Below are 25,694 nucleotides of genomic sequence, written 5' to 3'. Positions count from 1 at the left end.
GCAAGGCTTTTGTCAATCATTTGGCAGAGGCAGTTGGTGATCTAACAAATCTGAGTATCTGAGACCCAACATTTAACTCATCCATTTAGATCAGTGGCAGAGAGGGTGACAAAAATTTTATAAGCCCAATATACTCCCCAGCATAAGAGCAAAACTATATCAAGATTTAGGCTCTACATCCTAGATATCTTTGGTGAGAATCTCCAATAATGCAATAGCTGATAGGCAATTGTGCATGAACGTCTGTTACTGTCTAGACTCTAGAGGACATTAGAAGGTATAGTTTTGATATTTACCTCGTTGTTTTTATTCTTGCTGAAGGCCAATTTTTTGTCATTAATCAGGCCCATGCTCTAGTTTTAAGGCTTGGGCTTTGCAAGGCCATAGTAGAGTTATGGGTGAGCTAGGTTTGGTTCCACCACGGAAGATAACGCGCAAACACAAATCCAAAAATCCAAGAGGGAAAAATACATATATGTATATGAAGGAACTAAAAGAATTAGAGAAAAAAAAAAAAGAATTGTTTAATGGATTTTATTATTTATTTGTGAAACCTAAAATATTGGTTCCTAGAACCACAAGACCTTTAAATCCCAAGTTCCACAGACCTCAATAGACCCTTTAGGATCCGCAAGACTTGTGAGACTTGGAAGCCTAGATCAATGTGGTTTTCAAAAATACAAGTTCTATAAGTATAGATTTTCCTTTCTACAATGCTTCTTTTTCTTAGAGAGTTTAGGGGAAAAGTCCACATAGCCTATAAATCCCAAACTTCACAGACTTAAGTAGGTCCTTAAGACTCTACAAGACTTATGAGATCTAGGGCCTTAGATCAGTGTGGAGCTCCCAAGTATTTCTACAAGTTGAAATTTTTATTCACACAATATTTCTTCTCAAGGTCCTTGACCTGGGTTGGTGTTTCTTGCTTATTTTTCCTAATACTGTGTAGATCTTAAATGCTCAGTATTTTTTCCTCCTCCCTTAAATTTGCCTTGATGATCTTTTTATAGTGGGTATGCTTTGATTCCTTGAAACAGAGCAGCTTTTAGTTCTCTGAATCAACCATGGCCTTCTGCCATGACTCTGAAGGAGTTCTTGGTCTTCTTTCCTTTTTCCATTCTTATTTTGTTTTCCTGGGAACCCGGATTTGAAAATATTTTAATTGTTTTCTCTTCATAGAAAGTGGTGTATTAGATGCCATTTGAGTTCAATGAGGAGGGTGTCCATTCTCAAGGCTAAGAAAGGGACATTTCGAAGGTTCCTTGGGTTAATAGTGACTTTTCTTATTGGCTCTTTTTCTTGAAAGTAGTATAAATGTTTTTTTTTTTTAGATGGGTGAACTTTGAAAGCCTCTCAAGCATCTTTCTCCTTTTGCTTTTCCCTCTAACCGAGGTCCCTCAAATCTTTTCATATAGATTAGTCAATTTTCAATTCCAAAGTTTCAATACCTTTTGGAGCACAGTGTGTCTCCTTCATTTTTCTCTTTCCAAGGAACTCGATCTTGGTGGTTGGTTCCTTGGCGGGCTCTTTTGGGCTTGCCCTATTTTTTATCAGACTTTCCAATGACCTTTTTAATGACCATTTTCTTGGGTCATTTGCACCTTATTCAAAGCCATTTTCTCTTTATTTGCTAATAGGCTTATACCCCATTCTTCATGGTTCTTCAGCCTCTTTTATAAGAGTGTCTTTATAGAACAATGGGTCCTTTGTATTCACATAAGGCTCATGGTCTAGTTCCCCGAGTTGGACTGCTTGTGATTTTTTGGGTATCAACAATTGTTTGTGCGCTGTTATTGTACCATTTGGGGCATCTCCACTTACCCAGAAAAGAGAAAGAGACTCCCAACTATGGGATAAATTATCTTACAGGTAAAAAATTATCTTATGCAATGACTCCATGCAACCACTCTCTCAAAACACATGAGGCTCACATGTGGATGTGGGGCCAGGTCGGCCACAACAGCTTCCAAGGATCCTAAGCCTTTCTCAACCCCCAATGGTGGTGACCTCCCATTGCTGAAAACAATTCGAACAAGACCCAAAATCTTGAATTGGCATTCTTCCAAACACTGGTGCATTATTAAAAAAAAAAAAAAAAAAAGCTTGAATTTCTTATTTTGATTACGTTCTCTCTTTCCTTGACTAGGAGAGAATATATTTTCTTTTTTGGGGGGTTGGTGGAGGGCAATACAAAACGGAACATATAAGTAGTTTGTAGGATCAAGAAAATTTATTATAGGGTACAATTTACCCCATTGTAAAACAAAACACATAAGTAGTTGAAGTTTGTAGGATCAAGAAAATTCATTGTAGGGTACAATTTACCCCATTGTGGTTCGGCCTTATTACAATTTAATCCACAAAGTTTCAGTTGCCACATTTGAACCCCCAAAGTTTGGATTAAAATGAAACTATTAAGGTTCCATCCAAATTAATAGATTTTGCATTTTTTGGGGCAAACAAATTATCCCTTTGTGGTTTGATCCAATAACAGTTTAGTACACAAGCTTTTTCAATTGTTACATTTTGACACCAAAAGTTTAGATTAAAATGAAATCGATAAGGGTACTTTGGATGGAAACTTAATGATTTCATTTTAGTCAAAACCTTAAGGGGTCAAATGTAACAATCGAAAGTTTGTGACTAACTTGTGATGGGGACAAATCACAACGGGACAAATTGTAATTTTCCCTTCATTACAATTTTAGAACCCAAAGAAAGCTCAAGAAATACCTTGTATATTTTAAACCATATGTATTCCTTTGGGAGCAATTATAAGGAAATTAGGCATGGGGCTCAATATACAGGAACAGGTAGTTCCATGCCTGCATTATTTTAGACCAGTTATGTCATTATAACCCTTCAAGATATGAATTACATATAAAATTTTCCTATTGCCACATCCACCAATATCACTATCAAGTTGAAGGCCATAAAGCATGCCTGAGCTACTGAAAGAACAGCAAGGCTTTTGGAGCATATGGTGGCAGTTGGTGATCTATCAAATCTGACACCCAAAATTTTACTCATCCATTCAAATGGCATCAGAGAGAGATATATCGGAGAAAACTATATTAGGATGTAGGAGGTTAGACCCCAGACATCTCTAGTGAGAATTTCCAATAATGCAGAAGCTGCCAGGCAAATGCACACAAACAACTTTTCGTGTCTACAGGGCAGTAGATAAGGCAAAGGTAGAATTTTAATATGTACCTTGTTGTTTTATTTATTTGTCTGTTGTTGCTGTTGTTACACTCTTATTTGACATCTCTATTGAAGTTCTACCAAGAAAAGAAAAAAGAGACCCTCCAAGTATGGGAACAGGTCTCCCCACATCAGCTTCCAAGGATCCTAAGTCTTCTGTCACAATCCCCAACAGTGGTGACCTCTCAATGCTGGGAACAGTTCACGTTATTATTCCTGGCACTAAAGCAAGATCCAAAATCTTGAATTGAAATTCTTGCAAACACTAGCACAAATTTTTGAAATAAAAAATAGGGCTTGAATTACTTATTTTGAATCTCATTGTTTTCAAATGTAACAGCAGACCTCCAAACCCCCCCACCCAAAAAAAAAAAAAAAAAGAGGACAAAACACAAAAGTAGTTGACATTTGCCGGCACTGGTCAAGAAAATTCATTATCATTATGGAAGCCAAAGAAAGCTCATGAAGAAATCTTCTATCATTTTAACCAAAGGCATTCTTTTGGGAGAATTATCGAAAAATGAAGCAATATACATGATCTAATAGGTCATTATATTGGGTATGTGCCCCTCCCAGGAAAACAATTTCTCTACCAAGTTCCCAAGCACAAATACTGTATTGTAAAGAAGAACAAAAAAGCTATACCAAGACAACAACCAAAGCAGTGGAAAGTACATTGACAATTACCCAATCCTCCAATTCCTCTAACCTCAGTTATAACTAGTGAAACTCCAATTATTAGACAAACGATGCCACTCACAATGCCATCTCGCAGTCTATCAGTCAGCCAATCAGGTGTAATAACAAATAGGAGAAAACGAGAAACTGCACAGATAGATAATTCATAATCAGAGCAGAATTTTTTAAATTGTAATGCAATTATACAATGGACATAATGAATAAATTGATTTGTTGTAGTCCAGTATAGATTTATACCTGGAAAGGTTTGAGGGAAGTAGAGGTTTGCTGCAATAGCAAGAAAGGCAACCCAACAACCAATTTGTCCTCTGCATATTTAGATTAACAGGTTTAGTAAATCTAATAGCAGGACAAGGATCTAAAGCAAATAATGTAACATATAGAGAGTTGCAAAGCACCTTAAAATTTTGAATAGCGCAGTTGGGAAACTTGTAATGAGATATAATACTAGAAGGGTGGTTTGCAGAGATGATCTCCGGCCTGTTCGGTTCAAGAGCAACAAAAACCTGTAGGACAAAGACAGATACAATATGAAACTTTTGATAAGAGAAATGCTATAACAACAGACTGGGCACCAATTTATAAATTTCACAGACCACCTTAAATGTAAAAAGTTCCAATGTTCTTCATGAAAACAGAACCAAAATATAAAGTTGACATTTGGATGTATCATATTATTGCTATGGTGGTTTCAGTGAACATTGAATCTAAGGAATATATCAAAATCTAACATGTATCAATGAGATCATAATATTCGGTATGCCGTTTGATTGAAGCATGAACAAAAAAAGAGATGGATGGAACATGAATAGCAAGCCTATTTACTGAAAAGCAGCTTTTGGGAACTATTATTATAATAGAATTTTCTTCCTCCAGAGAAATGCTCAAGCTTTGTGTATTGGATGAGATCTCTCCAAGTCCAGTACCAACAGTAGTCCATGATTTTTCTAGAAGTATTTTGCAGTCTTACCCTGATACAGAATGTAACATAAAACAAATTTCTGCCCAATCATCATTTGGATTATGCACTGTGAGAAACTAATACTCAACCAAGCTATATTGTATGCGAGAAACATAGAACACAAACAAAATATGCAAAAAAAGCAAGTTACAGCACACACATCGATTCTCAATACAGGGAAATACTTTGACCAGATCTAGATCAAACTTACCATGTGTACTCCAACCCAAAAGCTACACATGATTATTCGTCAATACAGTCACATAGTTGAATTTAATAGAGAAGGAAAACTAAGGTAAAACACCTAAGGAATTTAGCTAAACGAACCGTGTGAGTTTTCGAAATTCCGTTACTTCATTACAATGTTGTAATACCACCTACATTTTCTGATAAATTAGCTACTGTCCCGAGAGTTTAAGCTGTTAGGAAATGGTGAATTTAGTAATTTATCTAACAAAAATGAAAAAAAGCAAATCATCAAGCTGTGTTTTGCATATAATTTAATCACTCACATGCCTCAACCTCTGCATTTTTCTACTTCTTTTCAAGACATACATCAAAATCACCCAAACTACTGCTATACAGTAGAAATATAAAACCAACCCAGTAAATTTACTAAAGAGAAATCAACTATAAGCAAAGATGAGTAGTGGAATTAGAACTTATTACAATGCAAAGATGGTTCCACCCCATTGAAACCAAGCTCGAGCACTGCTTGAACTTTCTGTAAAAGCGGTTGATGCACCATTACCAACCACTGTCTCTGTATGCCCAGCAACACTTGCAACCACTTCAGCAAATCCCATTCTCAGAGTCTCCATCTTTTAGCTTACCAAATGTTTCAAATTGGGTCAAAGGATTTTTTTTTTCCTCTCTTTGCCCACAGAAACTGAGACCTTGTACGACAGAGTCACCTGCGCAGCTTCTCTTTTTCTTTTGTCTGAGAATATATTATATTGCCTCTAATCATGGGGGGTCCGAGATTCAGTAAGGTCAGGAATTTCGAGAACCCTATGAGGTTTAACAAACGGTGTGACACGTGGCTTACACATGCAGCCGTGGGATCTACCCTGTATTCCTTCTAAGGTACTGTTTGGAATACTGTAGATACATGTAAAAGTTAATTGAAATAATACAGTAGGACTTATGAATAATATCAAAAAGTACAGCAGAACCCATAAATAGTAGCAAAAATAAGTTGAATAGTAAAATAAACTGGATTTTTAAGCTGGAGCCAAATACACACTAAGTATCAATTATTCTCTGCGATTTTATAATTATAACTGAAATTATCTATATCTATACTACTATTTAAGGGGTTTCTCCTGTTTGGATTCCATATTTTTCATGCCTAAGATACCCTCATCATACCCACTTACAAGTTTTCAACTACCGGAGATAGATATGTAAATTAAAACTCCTACATTTTAAAATCACAAACTCACGTACGCTTTGCAGTTTCTATCTCACTTTCTCTCTCTCATTTTTTTTTCTTTTTTTTAAGATTAAAGACATTTAGTTTAGCTCTACATCCTCCTTTCTTTTTCTTCAGATTAAAGACATTTACTGTCAGAGGCTTCAACAAATTTTCAGGTTCTATTTTTTGTAAGTTCCTCTTTATTTTCTTTTCTTTTGTTTATGATTGACTTTCTTTAAGTTCTACTTTTTTTTTTCTTCTTCTTTTTTTTAAATGTAATTTTGAAATAAATGGTTCCTTCATATACTTTACCATTGCACTTCTTAATGAATTGTCATTTCATGTTGTAGGTATTGTGATCCAAAGACAGGGCTGCCTTATACTACAAAAGAAACATTCAAAATCATTCGTAAACAGTTAAACAGTATGACTTCCCTTACCTCCTTTAATAGCCTTTGTTTACATTTTATTTAAAAAATTTGAATTGAAATAAAAACAGTATGATCAATTACTATTTCCTTCTCCTTCCTCACTTCACTTCTTTTTTTTTTTTTTCCTTCTTCATATATATATATATATATATATATATATTTTTTTTTTTTTTACCATCATTGTATATGTTTTTGGCGTTAAATTTTTTTATTTAGGTATGTAGCAACCTTGAGTTCTACATTTTTTTTTTTTTTTAATGTATCACGTTAACTATCCTTTTTTTTTTAAAATGTAATTTTGAAATGTTGGAGGTGACTGAATGTATATGTTTTTGGCGTTAAATTTTTTTATTTAGGTATGTAGCAACCTTGAGTTCTATTTTTTTTATATATATGTATCGCGTTAACTCTTTTTTTTTTCTTTTCTTTTTTTTTTTTAAATTTAATTTTGAAATGTTGGTGGTGATTGAAAACAAAAAAAGCCACGTTGTATCAAAAAAATTATCTACCACGTTTCTATTTTGAAAAAAAAAAAATCCTACGTTTTGTAAAAAAAAGCTCTGGCCGACCCTTTTTTTTTTCAAATTAAAAAAAAAATAGAAAAAAGAAAAAAAACCTTAACACGTTTGAATTCCACTCCCACATTTTACTCCTAACAAATTGTTTGAATTCCACTCTCCCATGTTTTACTCCTAAGAAACTGCTTTACTATCAAATTTAAAAATTTTTAACTTCTCTTTAATAACATGCATGCTAACGTTGGTTTGTTAATTAAAGTTTTTTTTAAAAAAAAAATAATAATACTTGGTTCCCTAATTCTTTTATCTCTCTTAGGTTCACGTATGCACAAACTTTTTGGATTGCATTGAGGAGTCATTGGAATGGACATGTAAAATAGTAGGGTTAGACATATAAAATTATCAATTTAAAGAGTCCTAAATTTCCACGTTTCTATTTTGAAAAAAAAAAAAAAAAAAACCTTAACACGTTTGAATTCCACTCCCACATTTTACTCCTAACAAATTGTTTGAATTCCACTCTCCCATGTTTTACTCCTAAGAAACTGGTTTACTTTCAAATTTAAAAATTTTAACTTCTCTTTAACTTCTTTTGCTTATCCAGTTTTTATTTTATTTTATTTAAGTTTCATGTTATATCCTCCTTCCTTTTCATCTTCTTCTTCTTCTGGATATATCAAAAAAAAAAAAAAAAAAAAAAATCAAATAGAATATTACTGCACTGGAATAACAAAAGACTTCATTACTTGACTTCCAAGATTATCTGGATAAGTATATAAGAAAATATTATTCTTTTACTTATAATGTTTTTTAGTTTTCTATTTCTTACATTCAATTGATGCTTTAAAATATTGTATCTGTTTTTGCTCTCAACGTGTCTTCTCTTGAGTTCCATTCATTGTTATCCAATTTTTAATGCCTCGGGTTGCAACCATTGTCATACAGAAAAAACCTCACGTTCAGTAAAAGAAAAAAAAAAAAAAAAAAAAAAAAAAAAAAAAAACCTAATGAAATACCCTTAATTTAATAAACTTATCTTTATCTCTAAATCATAAGAAATGGTTTAAAATCTTAAATTGATAAAAATTGAAAACAAAAAACCTAATGAAAAAAGCCACGTTGTATCAAAAAAATTATCTACCACGTTTCTATTTTGAAAAAAAAAAAAAAAACCTTAACACGTTTGAATTCCACTCCCACATTTTACTCCTAACAAATTGTTTGAATTCCACTCCCCCATGTTTTACTCCTAAGAAATTGCTTTACTATCAAATTTAAAAATTTTAACTTCTCTTTAACTTCTTTTGCTTATCCAGTTTTTATTTTATTTTATTTAAGTTTCATGTTATATCCTCCTTCCTTTTCATCTCCTTCTTCTTCTGGATATATAAAAAAAAAAACCAAATAGAATATTACTGCACTGGAATAACAAAAGACTTCATTACTTGACTTCCAAGATTATCTGGATAAGTATATAAGAAAATATTATTCTTTTACTTATAATGTTTTTTAGTTTTCTATTTCTTACATTCAATTGATGCTTTAAAATATTGTATCTGTTTTTGCTCTCAACGTGTCTTCTCTTGAGTTCCATTCATTGTTATCCAATTTTTAATGCCTCGGGTTGCAACCATTGTCATACAGAATATATGGTGAGTAGGGTTTCTTTTTTATTTATGTTGTAATAAATTTATTTTAGAATTTTTTTGAACAAAAATTTAAATGGATTTAATCTCAATTGCAAGCTAGGCAAGACCACGTGTGGTGCTGTTAGCAAACTGTGGAACCCAATATGCAGAGCATTCCTCAAAATCCCATTAATTCTTTGATTTCATAAGAAAATCAATGGAACTCAATGGATGGTTATGCCACTTGATCATTCCTTTGCTTGCACAATTTATTTGGTTTTATTTCGGATTGAACATTTGCATCTTTGGCCTCTATTCTACAACACCATTTTGTGCTTTGTGTGGAGCCCAGGTGATGACGTTGAAAATTATCACCAATAGGTCACACCGTACTCACGACTCAAAGCGAACCTGCACAACAAGAGCAATCGAAAGAAAACCTTTAGAGAGCACCAGTGTGGTGCCGGCCAAACACTCTCCGAAGGTCAAGTTAGAATTCTTCCCACCACTCTAGAGCGCTAGAGAGGGTCAATCAAAACGTACCTTGATTTGCGAGGATGTTAGGCCTTTTATAGTGGTAGAGAGTTGGCTTTTCTTCTTGATTTCCAAATCTTTTCCATGTGGGACTCTAATACAAATTCTCCTGAGCGTGGTGAGCAAGGATTTCCATTTTCGGATCTTAGGGCTTTTCTAGGCGATAGAGATTTCGGATCATGGGCCCTTACTATGTCTGTCAGCGATGGGCCTTCACAGCGCATGGGATCATCTTTACACAGGCCCAACAGTTCCAACCCGTCAGGCCCATTAAGGTAGGCCCATCAGGCTCTATATTTTATCATCTTCAGTTGCCCCCTTCACCCCAATGGTCCGTCAGCTTTTAGGACAAAGGATCAATGGGGTGACGATCCTAACGTAAGGGTATGACGGGTATTTTTTAATGACGGAATGAGACCCATGAGACAAAAAGAAGGTTTTAAGTTTATAGTCACAACTGGTTGACGAATTTATGCAAGATAGGATGACGGTTCCAGATGGATTAACCCGTCAGAAGAAGATTCGTAAAGTTGACGGTTCCATGAAGGGTACAATCTATTGATGCGTGCTGACAGGTTGTCAATATTTATTGAGCATGCCACGTGTCAATCTCTGAATGGCCGTTGTATAGGATCGAAGCGTCGCTTCGTCTTCCGTGCATCTCCTATATATATAAGGCGCCTCACTCTCCCATTTTTACTATTTTCAACAAGAAATCGTTTGTCAGAGCGAAGCCGTCAACCTTGTCAGAGCACTCCGTCGAGGACGAGTATCTACCGATTACACCAACCGTCACCTATCCTCTGCTAAGTGTGGTAAGTACTTACTTTAATACCATAGTCAAGTTACATTTCCATCCTTGCATTGTTGTTAGGCTTACTATACCCGTCAATACTTTCAAACCCGTCAGTCTTAGGTTTCCTCGTTAATTGTAGGAAATGTCTAGTGCGTCAAGTAACCAGTCGGTGGTTCGTGACGGGACGGAATACGAGGATGTATACCCGTCCGGTCATAAAGACCAAGAGAGTCCCGGCGAAGATAGGAGTCCGTCTGCCTCCTCTTCATCCTCAACAAATGAGGATATGGAGATAGTTGAAATAAAAGGTTCCGATGACGACGGGAATCAAGCACTGGAGTTTGTTGTAGGTGCTGATGGACTAAGGCAGTTCATCATGCTACCAGAGTGGACAGTGCATAGGTTCACATCCGTCATCAGGGAGAGACATTTCAGCACTTTTAGAACCAACTTCCAAATCCCGGACTACATTTCCATCCGTCTACCCTATGTGTCGGAGAAGTGTTACTATGAAGGGGTAGAGGGTGTCGAAGTATACGAGCAGGCGTTGAAGGCAGGACTTCGGTTCCCGCTCTCTACACTTCATAGGGAACTTTTGCACTATCTGGGGTTGTCCGTCACCCAGATATCTCCTAACGCCTGGAGGGTCTTCATAGCCATGGAGATTCTTTATAGTGCAATGTCGAATGGAGAAAGGAGACTGACGGTCCGTGAATTTCTTCACTGTTACCGTCCAGACGAGATTTCTGGATCAAGGGGGATGTATAGTTTTGCTAGTCGAAGCCCCTTGTTGAAGGTGATCTTTGAGACCCCAGACTCAAATAGAGACTGGAAGAGTCGTTACTTCTTCCTGGAGGGTGACAGGTGGATGAACCGTCCAGGGGAGACGGAGTACATGCCCGTTGACACAACCTGGGCAGTGATAAATCAATCGTGTATGCACCCGTCTTAATTTTGTAATGCTTTTCATATCCGTCCATTTTTATGTATATATCTTGATCGTCTTTCTCTGCAGGTAGATGGCGCCCGCAAGTTAGCCTTGAGGAATTTAGTTTCCTTGAAAAGATTTGCAGAAAAACTAAGCCGGAGGAAAGGACCTGGGCTAAGTTGGTGAATCCGAAGACCATACATTGGTACTGTGACGGTCCTGAGCCCACCCAAGAGGCTATTAGATACGACGAGCGAGTTCATAGACGTAAGCCCGTCGACTTTACTTTGCCATTCATTTAACTTTACTTAGTTTAATTTCATCCGTCATTATTTGCAGAGATGGAAGACGCGAAAAGGAGAGCTTTAATTAAATCTCAAGCCGTCAAGAAGAAGGAATCCGGCGAGGTGGTACCTAAGGGGTCGGCTTCAGCCTTGAAGAGGAAACTGACATCAAAATCTGACCGTCCGTTTAAGCAACCCAAGATCTCTCTTGAACTTGTGGTTGGCTTGATGGCTGAGGGTGCCAAGACCGTCACCCCAGCTAAGCATGGGACGGGAAAAGGTTTCATGACGGTCCCAGACTCTAAACAAGAGAGACCTCCTCCCCTCCTCCATGACGACTCCAAGTATGCGTTGGAGAAGCCGTCGTCCATTATTACGGCGGAAGATTATGAGGATCTGGGAAACCACTCGCGGAGGCTATGGGAGAGACGGGCCTCTTTGCTGTTGCTCAGGTGAGTTATGTCCGTCAAATATGTTTGTTTCTCTTTTTCGTTGTTTAGTATATTACGTAACGGGCTCTCTTTTTGTTTGTAATCCTTGGTCATGATGAAGGGATTACTAGACCGGTGTCTTAATCGTGAGAGTACTTTGGACCGGGTGCGTGCAAAGGTGGAACAGATGGAGGAAGAACTTGGTCAACTCCATAAATGGAGGTCCAATATGGAGAAGAAGCTGGAGCTTTCTGAGAAGGCAAGGAAAGAGCTGGAGCAGAAGTCAGACGAGGCGTTGACGGTTATAGAGAAGAAGGAGAGGGAGATTAAAGAACTGAAGGAGGAGATCCGTCGTGCTAAAGAGGTAGCCGTCAAGGAGTACCGCGACTCAGACTCCTTGTTGAGCGAGCTGGCAGACTCTTTCCTGCAAGGCTTTGACGACTCGCTCCGTCAGGTCAAGAAGGCCTACCCCGAGCTGGATGTGTCAATGATCAAAGTTGACGACCAAGGCCAGACTTCTGCTCTTCCTGTCGCTTCCGAAAATATGGAGGACCTCTTTAGAGACGGTACAGCTCAGGATGACGGAGAGTCAACCTTGCCGAAGGATGTTCCGGACGCCGACCCTAAGAAAGTTGATTGAAATTCTGTAATTCTTATATTTTGAGAACAGTTTGTTCCTTTTTGGAGTGGTAGACTTAAATGTGTACTTTAAACATTTATTTCTGTTTTATGTCAGCCTTCATATCGAACAATGTTTTTTCCTTTGATTACGTTTATGCATATTTTCGTTGTTGAATGAGCATTTGCATCCGTGAGGATTTTTCTTTTCCGTCTACTTTTAGAGAAGTTTATTATGAGGATCCGTCCACTTTGTGGTAATTGTCTTACTTCTAATTGGATCCGTCTATTAGGTGGACTTATGGATATACTATCTGTCTGCTTTGTGGTGTTTTACCTTTAGCATGACCGTTCATTTCATGGTTGGCTTTTCTAACCGTTTCGATGATTCGTCCGCTTTGCGGACAGCCCTTTCATCGTCGTGGTTATCCGTCCACTTTGTGGAATTGTATATCACTTTTAAATGTACCGTCCATTTAATGGACTTGTAAAAAATTTTAACGTAGTTGGTGGTCTGTCCACTTCGCGGACACGTTCTTTTATTGTTGTGGCGATCCGTCCACCTTGTGGACTTTATTTTATTTCCGTCCACTTTACGGATGATCCATCCATCTCGTGGATTGTATGTGGTTATCCTTCTGGGACGATCCGGCGGACTTCATTTTGTATCCGTCCATCTTGTGGATTTCAAGTAATCATCCCTGTAGGATGTTATCATCCCTGTAGGATGGTCCGTCCATTTTGTGGACTTTATTTTGTGTCCGTCCATCTTGTGGACTTTAAGTTATCATCCCTGTAGGATGTTATCATCCCTTTAGGATGTTATCATCCCTTTAGGATGATCCGTCCATCTTGTGGACTTCATTTTATATCCGTCCATCTTGCGGACTTTAAGTTATCATCCCTGTAGGATGTTATCATCCCTATAGGACGATCCGTCCATCTTGTGGACTTTATTTTGTGTCCGTTCATTTTGTGGACTTACAGTGATCGTCCTTGTAGGATGATCTGTCCATCTTGTGGACTTTGTTTTGTGTCCGTCCATTTTGTGGACTTACAGTGATCGTCCTTGTAGGATGATCCGTCCATCTTGTGGACTTCATTTTGTATCCGTCCATCTTGTGGACTTCATTCAGTTTTCGTTAATTTTGTGGACAATTGTAATGACATCCAAGTAGAAGATCAAAATTGTATCTAATTATAGAAATGCGTAAAGGAAAAGTGCCTGCCCCCCTAGGGCTTAAAAAAGGCACGACAAGATTGTAGCAAAAAAAAAACAATTAAAAGAAAAACTTATAAAAAGCTTAAAAAAGAAAACTGGTTGCCATTCGCCGTGTTACTATTACTGGTAGTATTTTCTCAAATGCTCGGCATTCCATGGATGCGGTAGCTTCTCTCCATCTGTTGTCTCCAGGTGGTATGTTCCTTTCCTTTTCCATAACGTGACTCTATAAGGTCCTTCCCAGTTGGGGCCGAGTTTTCCCTGTGTAGGGTCTCTAGTTGGACCCATGACCTTCCTGAGTACGAGGTCTACTACTTGGAAGTCTCTGTGTCGGACCCGGGAATTGTACTGTCTGGCCATGCGATCCTGGTATCTAGCGATCCTTTGCTCTGCCGCCGACCTAACCTCATCTAACAGGTCCAGCTGTAGCCTCATAGATTCGTCATTCCTGCTCTCGTCATGGTTGTGAACCCTGTAACTCGTGAGCCCAACTTCTGCTGGGATGACAGCCTCGCTCCTGTACGTCAGTCGAAATGGCGTCTCTCCTGTTGGGGTCCTCGCCGTTGTCCTGTATGCCCATAGTATGCTTGGCAATTCTTCGGGCCATATGCTCTTTGCCCCCTCGAGCCGAGTCTTGATAATCTTTAACAGGGATCGGTTCGTGACTTCAACCTGGCCATTAGCTTGAGGATGGGCGGGTGATGAGTAGTGGTTTTTTATTCCTAGCTGTGTGCAGAAATCCCGGAAATGGCCGTTGTCGAACTGCCTCCCGTTATCTGAGACAAGAACTCTAGGAATACCAACCCTGCATACGATGCACCGCCAGACAAAACTTCTAATGTTCTTTTCTGTAATGGTGGCCAAGGCTTCCGCTTCTACCCATTTTGTGAAGTAGTCAATACCCACTACCAAGAACTTCAGCTGCCTTACCGCCGTTGGGAAAGGTCCCATGATATCTAGTCCCCACTGAGCGAACGGCCATGGAGCCGTTATAGGGGTCAGCTCCTCAGCTGGCTGTCCGATAAAATTGCTGAACCTCTGGCATTTGTCGCAGCTTTTAACGTAAGACTCGGCATCCTTCTGCATGGTTGGCCAGTAATACCCAGCTCGTACCAGTTTGTGCACCAACGACCGCGATCCAGAATGGTTCCCGCATATCCCTTCGTGTACTTCCCTCATTACGTAGTCTGCCTCTTCAGTTTCGAGGCATCTTAGATAAGGACGGGAGAAACCTCTCTTGTAAAGAATGTCTTTTATTAAGACGAACCTTGCCGCCTGGACTTTTAGCTTTCTTGCTGCCTCCTTCTCTTCTGGCAGTAACCCGTCCTTTAAGTATGAAGTTATCTGTGTAGTCCAGTTTCTTTCGGAGCGTATCTCCTGCATGTTGTCGGGGTCTATTAGTGGAAAAATTTGAACAAAAGAAAGTACATTACCCGGTGTCACCATATGTTCTGCTGAAGCGGCTTTGGCTAGCCGATCGGCGAGCTCATTTTCTCCCCTGGGGATTTGGACGATCATTGTTTTTAGTCCGCCGACTTTCGCCCTTACTTGATCAAGATATCTCTTCAACCTTTCCCCCTTGCATTCATAATCTCCGTTTACTTGATTGGTCACGACTTGAGAGTCGTAGTAAACGACCACACTTTCAGCTCCGGCGGCTTTGGCTAGGTCGAGTCCTGCCGCCACTGCTTCATATTCCGCTTCATTATTGGTAGTGGGGAAGTCGAGACGGACCATACATTCAATCTTGTCTCCTTCAGGTGACAGCAATACTATGCCGGCCCCTCCGGCTCGCCGATTGGATGATCCGTCGGTATATATGCTCCACTGGGGGGATTCTTTTGCCCCCTTGTCCTCGTCACGCGTAAACTCTGCTATGAAGTCGGCTACAGCTTGTCCTTTAATGGCCACACGTGGACGGTACTTGATATCAAACTCACTCAATTCTATTGCCCACAGCGTCAGTCGACCTGCGGCTTCAGGGTTACTCAGCGCCCTTCGCAAGGGCTTGTCGGTCATTACATTCACGGTATGGGCTTGAAAGTAGGGCTTGAGCTTGCGAGCCGCCGTGACCAATGCGAAAGCGAGTTTCTCCATAGGTTGGTATCTTTCTTCGGCACCGTGGAGCGCCCGGCTGGCGTAGTATACAGGCTTCTGTGCATTATCCTCTTCTCTAATTAAGGCCGCGCTGACTGCGACAGAGGAGACAGCCAAGTAGAGGAAAAGTTCTTCACCAGGTTGCGAGGGACTCAATAGGGGTGGTGAAGATAGGTATGCTTTTAATTCCTCGAATGCTCACTGACACTCGTCCGTCCACTCGAAAGACTTCTTTAATGTGCGAAAGAAGGGCAAACACTTGTCCGTGGCTCTCGACACGAATCTATTTAATGCCGCTATCTTGCCGTTAAGGCTTTGTATCTCCTTCACATTTCGCGGGGGGGCCATCTCTACTATGGCTCGGATTTTGTCCGGGTTAGCCTCAATCCCCCTCTGGGATACCATGAATCCTAGGAATTTTCCTGCCGTTACGCCGAATGCGCACTTTCCCGGATTGAGCTTCATGTTGTAGGATCGAAGCGTACCGAATGTTTCCTTAAGATCTTCTAGGTGGTCTTCCTCCTTCCAGCTCTTCACCAGCATGTCATCGACATAGACTTGGACATCCTCCCGATTTGCTGTGCGAACATCTTGTTCATTAGCCTTCGGTATGTTGCCCCCGCATTCTTCAGGCCAAATGGCATTACTTTGTAACAGAATAGTCCTTGATTGGTTACGAACGAAGTCTTCTCCTGATCGGCCTCGTGCATGCGGATCTGGTTATAACCCGAGAAAGCGTCCATGAAGCTTAGTAATTGGTGTTGAGCCATTGAGTCTACTAGGACGTCGACCCTTGGAAGGGGATAGCTATCTTTGGGGCACGCTTTGTTAAGATCGGTGAAATCCACACACATCCGCCACTTGCCGCTCGCTTTCTTCACCATTACCACATTCGTCAGCCAATCGGGATAGTAGACTTCCCTGATGAAGCTTGCCTCTTGGAGTTTGAGGACCTCTTCCGCTATTGCTTGGTCTCGTTCCGGTGCGAACACTCTCTTCTTTTGTCGGACGGGTGGAAATGAGGGCAATACATTCAATTTATGTACCATGACCGAGGGATCGATTCCCGGCATATCGTCATGGCTCCAGGCGAACACATCCTTATTGCTCCTCAAGAAAGCTACGAGCTCTTGACGGATTGTGGGTTTGGCAAGCATTCCGATCTTGGTTGTTCTGTCTGGATTGGAACTGTCAAGAGTTATCTCCTCTAGCTTCTCTGTGGGTTCTGCCATCGTTCGGTGCTCTTCTATGTTCAAGGCCTGGATTTGGTCTTGCATCTCCATCATAGCTACGTAGCATTCTCGTGCGGCAACTTGACTTCCGCGTAGCTCTCCTACCCCATACTCCGTTGGGAAATTGATCATTAGGTGGTAAGTTGATGTTACCGCCTTCCACGAGTTGAGCGTAGGTCGTCCAAGAATAGCATTGTAGGCGGACGAGCAATCGGCCACCAAGAATGTCACGTTCCTGGTGATTTGTTGGGGGTAATCTCCTACTGTCACCGGTAACGTTACCGCGCCCAAAGGGAATACCCTACTCCCTCCGAAACCAACGAGCGGGGCGTTTGTCGGTATTAGCTGCTCCCTGTCAATCCTCATTTGCTGGAATGCCGGATAGTACAAGATATCGGCCGAGCTGCCATTGTCGATCAACACTCGGTGCATGTTGTAGTCTCCTGTCCGCATGCTGACGATGAGGGCATCGTCGTGTGGATGGTGTAGGCGCCGTGCATCCTCTTCCGAGAACCCAACAATAGGGCTTTCTCTTCTTGCTATCTTTGGCACTGTGCCCGCCAACTGGACATTCTGTACCATCCGAAGGTATGTTTTGCGAGCCTTTTTTGACGATCCGGCCACAGCAGTTCCTCCGATTATCATTCTTATGTCCCCTAATGGGGGTCTTGGTCGCTTGTTTTCTCGGCGAGGGTGTTGTTCTTATGGGGGTTGATCCGTTCTCCCCTTGTTGACGAACTTCTGCAGCTTCCCTTGTCGGATAAGGGCTTCGATTTGCTGCTTCAAGTCGTAGCAATCGGCCGTGTTGTGGCCGTGGTCACGGTGGAAGCGGCAATATTTGTCTCTGGACCTTTTGTTGGGATCACTCTTCAGCTTTCCTAGGAACGTCAGGGACCCTTCGTCCTTAATCTGCATTAGGACTTGGTCTATCGGAGCGGTTAACAGGGTGAAACTTGTGAACCTTCCGCCCGTGGATTTTGGACGTCTGTCCTCCCTTCGGTCTCCCATCCTTCCTTTCTTCCGCCCCTGGTCCTGTCGGGGATCCTCTTGTCTGTCTCTTTTCTTAGGTCTATCTTCTCGGGCTAATAGCGCGTCTTCAGCGTTTATATATTTGGTGGCTCTGTAAAGCACCTCCGACATGGTCTTTGGGTCGTTTTTGTATAGGGAGAACAAAAACTTACCCCCTTTCAGCCCATTCGTGAATGCTGCTACCAGTATCTTGTCATCGGCTTCGTCGATCGAGAGCGCTTCCTTATTGAAGCGTGATATGTAGGCCCGTAACGTCTCCTCCTCTTGCTGCTTGATATTCATTAAACAAGCCGTGGATTTTCTATACCGATGTCCTCCGATGAAGTGCGTAGTAAATTGAGCACTTAGTTCCTTGAAGGTGCTGATGGAGTTGGGTGCTAGCCGGCTGAACCAAATCCTTGCTGCGCCCTTTAGGGTTGTAGGAAAGGCCCTGCACATAATCGCGTCTGCCACTCCCTGAAGGTGCATCAGGGTCTTGAAGGTCTCTAGGTGATCTAGAGGGTCCTTGACTCCGTCATAACTATCCATATTTGGCATGCGGAACTTATTCGGCAGGGGGAAGGAGTTGACGGTTGTCGTGAATGGCGAGTCAGTCTGGTTGACAAGGTCGTCAAGATCACTTGACACTCGCCCCTTGAGAGCGTTCATCATTACTTCCATCTGTTCCTTCATCGCCTGCATCTCCGCGATGATGGATTGTGGAGCCATTTCCGTCAGGGAAGGGATGCTAATGTCCCGTCGCACTGGTCTGCTCGGGGCGTTACTCTCCTGTGGTCCGTCCTGATTTCTCCTTTCAGCGCTGGTCCCTTCTTGATCCACTCCTTGGTTATTGACCGCCGCATTCTTTTGGTTCAGCTGCTCTTCTAGGTCGTGGTTTTGTTTGGTGAGGCGCTCCACGGCTATGGCGAGCGTCCTGACCTGTTTCTCAAGGGCAGTCGTAGGGGCTTCTTCTTCTTGAACGTCATTCGTGGTTGCCATTGAGCGAGTGAGTACCATGTAACTCTTTTGTCTAGGAAGCGATGAAGTGCTACGCGTTTTTCCCACAGACGGCGCCAACTAACGACGTTGAAAATTATCACCAATAGGTCACACCGTACTCGCGACTCAAAGCGAACCTGCACAACAAGAGCAATCGAAAGAAAACCTTTAGAGAGCACCGATGTGGTGCCGGCCAAACACTCTCCGAAGGTCAAGTTAGAATTCTACCCACCTCTCTATCGTTGAGCTTCCGGCGAAGACCAGGCCATCTGATGTTGACCCCGGTGCAGAGATGGATTCGCTGAAGGTGCGAGAGCTTCGAGTTGTCTTTCCCGAGCATGCTCTGTTATTTTGTCTAAGGGCAGAGTTGTTTTGCCGAGGCGAAGATTGTTGCGGCGATTCCATAGGTTCCATATGACAAGAGAGAATAGTTCCGGGTCCTTATTACCTGCAAAAACAAAACCCATAACGTCAGTGAAACTTTTGCTACCCTTGAGTGCTTCATGATTCCATATTGGAGTTTGATTCCATAAGGAACTCAGCATTGGGCAGCCATACAGATCGTGGACCGTGTCTTCTTGGTGCACTCTACAGATATCACACAAACCATCAGAGGTGATTTTACGGCGAGCCAGGTTCACTTTAGTGGGTAAGGAATTTAAGCATGCATGCCAGATCAGGTTTTTAACCTTATTTGGCACCTCCAAACTCCATACTTTACTCCAGAGAGGTTTCATGGCTTCAGCATTCGAGGGTCCCGGCTGTTGGAGTGTGTTTGCTTCGAATAAGAACCTGTACCCCGATTTAACAGAGTATTCTCCGTCCGGATTAAAAGGCCAAATCAGGACATCTTCTTGAATGGAGCGACACAGAGGAATATTCTTAATGGTAGCTGCTTCAAAGTCATAGAAGAGCCGGTCAAGCATATCATCTTTCCACGTTCTGTTCAATGGGTCAATCAAGTCACTCACCCAGACAGTACCATCCCCATCCGGTTTTGGTGTTAAAATTCTGGGTTTGTGTTTCACAGGGAGCCAATTATCTCCCCACACCCGTATTGAAGTTCCCGTACCTATTCTCCACACCGCTCCACACTTTATTACCTCCCTTCCTTTTAATATGCTTTTCCAAGCATATGAAGCATTACTTGGGGATCTTGCTTCCATCACAGAGGTATTGGGAAAAAACTTGGCTTTGAAAACCTTGTAGAACAATGATTGGGTGTCATGCAGAAGTCTCCACGTTTGTTTTGCCAAGAGTGCATCATTAAACATGGCTAAATCTTTGAAGCCCATGCCTCCTTGTGATTTAGGCTTACATAATTCCGACCATTTCACCCAATGAATCTTTCGATTATCACCTCTTTGACCCCAAAAAAATTTGCGAATTAAGGCCTCAATCTCATTGCACAAAGTGAGTGGTAACTTAAAACAAGACATGGTGTAAGTGGGGAGAGCTTGTACGACAGCTTTAATAAGAATTTCTCTACCCGCTTGAGATAAGAGCTTCGACTCCCATCCTTGTAGTTTCTTCCAAATTTGTTGCTTTATGTGGGTGAAGCTCTCAGTCTTGTTTCTACCCACCAAGGAGGGGAGACCCAAATACTTCTCATATTGTTGAACTACCGTTACTCCAAGCATATCCTTGATCCTATCTTGGATATCAGTATTGGTGGACTTGCTAAAAAAGAGTGTGGTTTTAGCTCGGTTTATTTGTTGACCAGAGGCACGCTCGTATTTAGCAGGAATGTTCAACAAAGCTTGGCATTCATTCTCCGTAGCCCTACAAAAGATTAAGCTATCATCAGCAAAAAGTAAATGGGTAAGTTTAGGACCGTTACGACTGATTGATACTCCGCGAATATCACCATGTGTTACTGCTTTATTTATCAATCCATGCAGCCCCTCTGTGCACATGAGGAAAAGGTATGGGGATAAGGGATCCCCTTGTCTAAGACCCCTTGATGGTGTGATGTGACCGTGGGGTTCCCTATTTATCAACACCGAATATGAAGTCGTAGTGATGCATGCCATCATCAGTTTCACCCATCTCTCTTGGAAACCCATTTTCACCAAGACTCTCTCCATAAAAGACCACTCTACCCGGTCATATGCCTTACTCATATCGAGCTTCAAGGCCATAAATCTTGTCTTCCCTTTATTATGATTTCTCATGTAGTGCAGTGTTTCAAAGGCCACCAGAATGTTATCTGAAATCAAACGATTAGACATAAAAGCACTTTGGTGTTCTGAAATGAGATGAGGCATAATAATTTTCAATCTATTAGCCAGAACTTTTGAGAAGATTCTATAAAGCACATTACTCAAGCTTATTGGCCTAAATTGAGACACATATTCTGGATTCTTAACTTTCGGTATCAAAGTGATAAAAGAGTGGCAAAGTGATTGCGGGAGCACACCACTATTGAGATAGTGCAAAATGGAGTGAGTAACATCAGACCCAATCAAAGACCAATAGTTTTGGTAAAACAGAGGGGGCATACCGTTGGGGCCAGGAGATTTAAGGGGAGCCATCTGCTTTATTGCCACCTCCACCTCTTCAATAGTAAACTCCCTGTCAAGCTGAACATTCATGTCGGGGGTAACCACATATGGGATAACGTCAATCACTTCATCAGGTCATTTGGCTCAGCGGATGAGAATAGATTCTGGTAGAAATCAAGAATAGTAGTATTCACTTGTTCTTGCCCACCACACCAGTTACCCGTGGCATCCCGTAACTTAGTAATGTAATTCCGTCGGCGACGTTGTGAAGCTTTGCTGTGAAAGAATTTTGTATTACGGTCACCATCTCTAAGCCACATTACTCTTGAGCGTTGGCCCCACATCTTTGCTTCCTTATCCAGCAACTGGTTAACTTCCCTTTCTAACAACTTCATACGGGTTGAGTTTCTAGTCCGAGCTGTCTCATTTTCTGCCTGCTTGAGTTGCTTACGCTTTGTTTCAAGGTCTCTTCTAACACTTCCAAAACATTTTTTACTCCACCGAGTCAGCTCCCTTCTGCACTTATCTATTTTATTGAGAACCCTGGTGTCCCACGGGTCTACAACTCTCTCCCTCCACACGGCCTCAACTGTAGTAGTGCACCCTTCATTCGTAAGCCACATTTTTTCAAATCTAAATGGTTTGTGGAAACTCGAATCCATCCTTTCCGGAGTTATCCACAACGGTTTGTGGTCAGAGGTTGTAACATCTAGATGGTGGATTTTTGTACCCGGGAATCTAGTGAACCAATCTGTGGTGGCTAAACCTCTATCAAGTCTCTCAAAGACTGTATAATCTGTAAAGTGTTTATGCCAAGTGTACGGGAAACCCACGTATCCCAAATCCATGAAACTACAATCATCAAGAGCATCCCGAAAGAGTTGCATCTGTGAATGTGGCCGGGTTCTTCCCCCTAATTCCGATTGCCGAGTGATTTCATTGAAATCTCTAGCACATAACCACGGTGAAGTTCTCCTCATTTTCAAGTTCCTCAGCTTATCCCATGATTCATGTCTTTTTTGGGTGTCTGGTTCACCGTAGAAACCAGTGAATCTCCATTCCTCAGGTGCATTTTTATTAATTATGGTGTCTATATGGTTCGGGGAGAAAGTTTCAATATCCAGGTTGAAATCTTCCTTCCAAAATAGTGCCAGACCACCTGCTTTATTTCTTCTTGGAACCTCAAACAGATTCTTGAATTGAATTCTTCTTTGCACTTGTTCTAGCCTAGCTTTATCTGTCCATGTTTCGGCTATAAACACAACAGAGGGATCTTTTGCCCACACTAATTCTGCAAGCTGATCAACTGTCAATGGGTTCCTAAGCCCACGACAGTTCCACACTAGGAGACTCATTGCTTCTGGCAGGGCTGTTGAACAGCCTCTGCCAATATCTGAACATTTTCCTTACCAAGCTGAGAAACTGCCATTTTCTTGTTGGGTAACCCAGTATGGTCTGCATGGTTGTTTGCTGGCCTCTTTTGTCCCATAATGTCAAGTGTGTCTGAGGGTGGTACCCCTCCATTTCTGAGTAAACGTTTCCAGGTTGTAAGGTTGGTTTTGTTTTGTGGAGTTACGATTAGGATGGAAGTATAGGAGAGAGGTTTGGGTGGTGTAAGTGTCGAGGTAGAATTTTTGAAGGGAGTGGCATGGTATTGTGTTGGTATGGTATCATGGGTTAACGTGGGATTAGCTTTTTTTGGAGATATTTTCATGTTGGAGGCATCAGAGAGAGGTTTGGGTGGTGTAAGTGTCGTGGTAGAGTTTTTTAAGGGAATAGCATGGTACTGTGTAGCTATGGTATTATGGGTTAACGTGGGGTTAGCTTTTTTGTGTGAAGGTACTGTCAGGTTGGAAATATCAGAGAGAGGGATAGGTGGTGTTGGTGACGTGTTAGGACATTTGGGATGAGGGGTGGGGTCATGTAAGTCATGGGTATTTTGGAATGACGTAGTATGGATTTTGGTATGAGAGGTGGGGTCATTTGTTTTTGGGATATTATGGGGTGACGTGGGGTGGGTGATATTTTGGGTTGGGATATTATGGGAGTTATTTTCAGGTAGAGGCAAATCATATTTGCTTAGATCGCGGTCTATATCTTCAAGAACAGTTTGGAAATCATTCATGTGAGTAGAGTGCGGCATAAATTCCGGGTTTGATGGAGACAAGTTTGTAGTGGCCTTACCAGCAAGGGAAGTATCTTCTGCCTGCGGATTTGACGCCATTTCCGATTCTGTACTTTCCATCTCGGGCTGTGTTGCCTTTTCAAACCGGTTTGACTTCTCAGCCACTGGCGCGTGACGGGTGGGTCGCTAGGAATGTTCTCCGGTCTGCTTGGCTGCCTTCGACGCGTAAAAGCCCGGGACTGAGAGCACCGATTTGCTCTTTCCATTAATCGGCGAAGCCTTGATCCACGATCCATTCCGTTTCTCCGATTCAGGTAACGTCCCTTCACTTTCGATCCATAGATCGCAGTCTTTATCACTGTGCGTCAAGCATCCGCACCAATAACACAGGTTAGGAAGTCGTTCGTATTTGAAAGTGACCCATTGCTCCCTACTGTCATCAAAGGCTATCACACGCCCCCTGCACAGGGGCTGAGATATGTCCACTAACACTCGGACCCTCATAAAACTCCCCCCGTCCTCTGTTGGAGCATTCTGCAAGTGGCACACCTGACCGGCTGTCTCACACAGCCCCTCTGCCACTTTGTTGTTCATGAACCTAACCGGAATCCCATGCACCTGAACCCAAAAATGGGTGAGGTTAAAGGACAGATTTTCAACTTCAGAGTCCGCTTCGTATCGTTGCAGAATCATAAGATTTTTATCGTAGCTCCATGGTTCGTTTGCAAGGATATTTTCAACGTCAGTTTTACTGTCAAAAATGAATAGTACAATATGGTTTCCAAGATTTTTCAATCGGAAACCATTTTTGGATCGCCATAAAGGTTGAAAAGTAGCTGCAATGGCGTCCATATTTAAGGCTCTTTTCGTTAAGAATTTGGCTGCGATAATATACTCCGTCGTAGCCAAATCTGATCTCATCTGAAACTTGGGACCTTCCCGTTGAGAAAGAGAGAGTCCGTTCCATTTTGTTGTGAGTTTGTCCATGGAGGTAAAGTACAGTGTTTCCCAAAGACCCAAGAAAAAAAAAACCAACAAACCTTAGTGTAAACTTGTTACTCTAAGGGACAGAGGCACCTCCAAAGAGGGACGACACTTCTACGGTCTAGGAGAAGTTAGAGTTTCTAACTTTCACTAGTAGTCGAGAAACAGAGCACGGCCCCTCTGAAACAGAGCACCCAGTTTCTGGCTGCCATACACTTCTACGGTAATTGTGATTTTATTATATGTACTAGAGCTTTTCCTCTTTTCTTATTTATTCATTACATATAACCTTACAAAATTTATTAGTAAAAAACGCGCGTGCTCAGAGGCTCTTCTATTTTTTGGGTAAGGGTTAATTTAGAGCATTTATTATAATTTGAGATTACTACATTTTCTAATCACAAAAAAAACCTAGGGGTGTGATGAGTGTCATGTGTGGAGAAATAATTTTCCAATCACATCCCTAGATTTTTTTGTGATGAAAAATTATTGTGATTGGAAAATTATTTCTCCACACATGACACTCATCACACCCCTAGGTTTTTTTTGTAATTTAAAAATGTAGTAATCCCAAATTATAATAAATGCTCTAAATTAACCCTTACCCAAAAAATAGAAGAGCCTCTGAGCACGCGCGTGAGCGCGTGCTCAGAGGCTAGTTGCTATTTAAGGGGCTTTCTCTGTTTGGACTAGATTTTTGTTGGTTCAATAATACCCCTTCCTTCAAACTTATCACCTTTATTTTTTGGGCAAAAACTTATCACGTTTAAAATAATAGGGTCAATTTAGTACATTAATGTCATTCAGCTTCCTAATACACATCTTCGTTACTTCGCACTACACGCCCTCCATTCAGTTTTTCAATTTTTCTTTTCTACCTCTTTTTTCGTTCCTTCCCCTATATGCTCATTTCTCTCGATTGCAAAACTGCACGCTTCAAACTTCTCCCCACAAAAGTTAACTAATGGTTGCAGTGTGGAACTTGTTATGGGATTCAAGTTTTCTAAGTCCAAACCTTAGAATCCTAAATTGCCCCATCTAAAAGATAAGATATTTCTATTGGAATTTTATGAA

The 25,694-nt window shown here is 41.3% G+C and overlaps 1 protein-coding gene across 1 annotated transcript; it reads right to left on the bottom strand.

The window, feature by feature from the left end:
• Nucleotides 1-3,622: 3,622 nt before the first annotated feature.
• On the bottom strand, nucleotides 3,623-5,830 carry LOC126732611 (cold-regulated 413 plasma membrane protein 1-like). Its single transcript, XM_050435556.1, has 4 exons — nucleotides 5,534-5,830; nucleotides 4,302-4,409; nucleotides 4,141-4,211; nucleotides 3,623-4,029 (listed from the first exon to the last, which is right to left on the bottom strand). The coding sequence occupies exons 1-4, from the start codon at nucleotides 5,683-5,685 to the stop codon at nucleotides 3,794-3,796; spliced, it is 567 nt and encodes a 188-aa protein (XP_050291513.1). The 5' UTR covers nucleotides 5,686-5,830; the 3' UTR covers nucleotides 3,623-3,793.
• Between the last annotated feature and the right edge of the window lie 19,864 nt (nucleotides 5,831-25,694).

This window comes from Quercus robur, chromosome 6 (assembly GCF_932294415.1).
Source record: "Quercus robur chromosome 6, dhQueRobu3.1, whole genome shotgun sequence".
In the NCBI taxonomy this organism is placed as follows: Eukaryota; Viridiplantae; Streptophyta; class Magnoliopsida; order Fagales; family Fagaceae; genus Quercus; species Quercus robur.
Note: the sequence above shows the minus strand (reverse complement) of the source record. Positions and strands in the feature narration are given on the sequence as shown.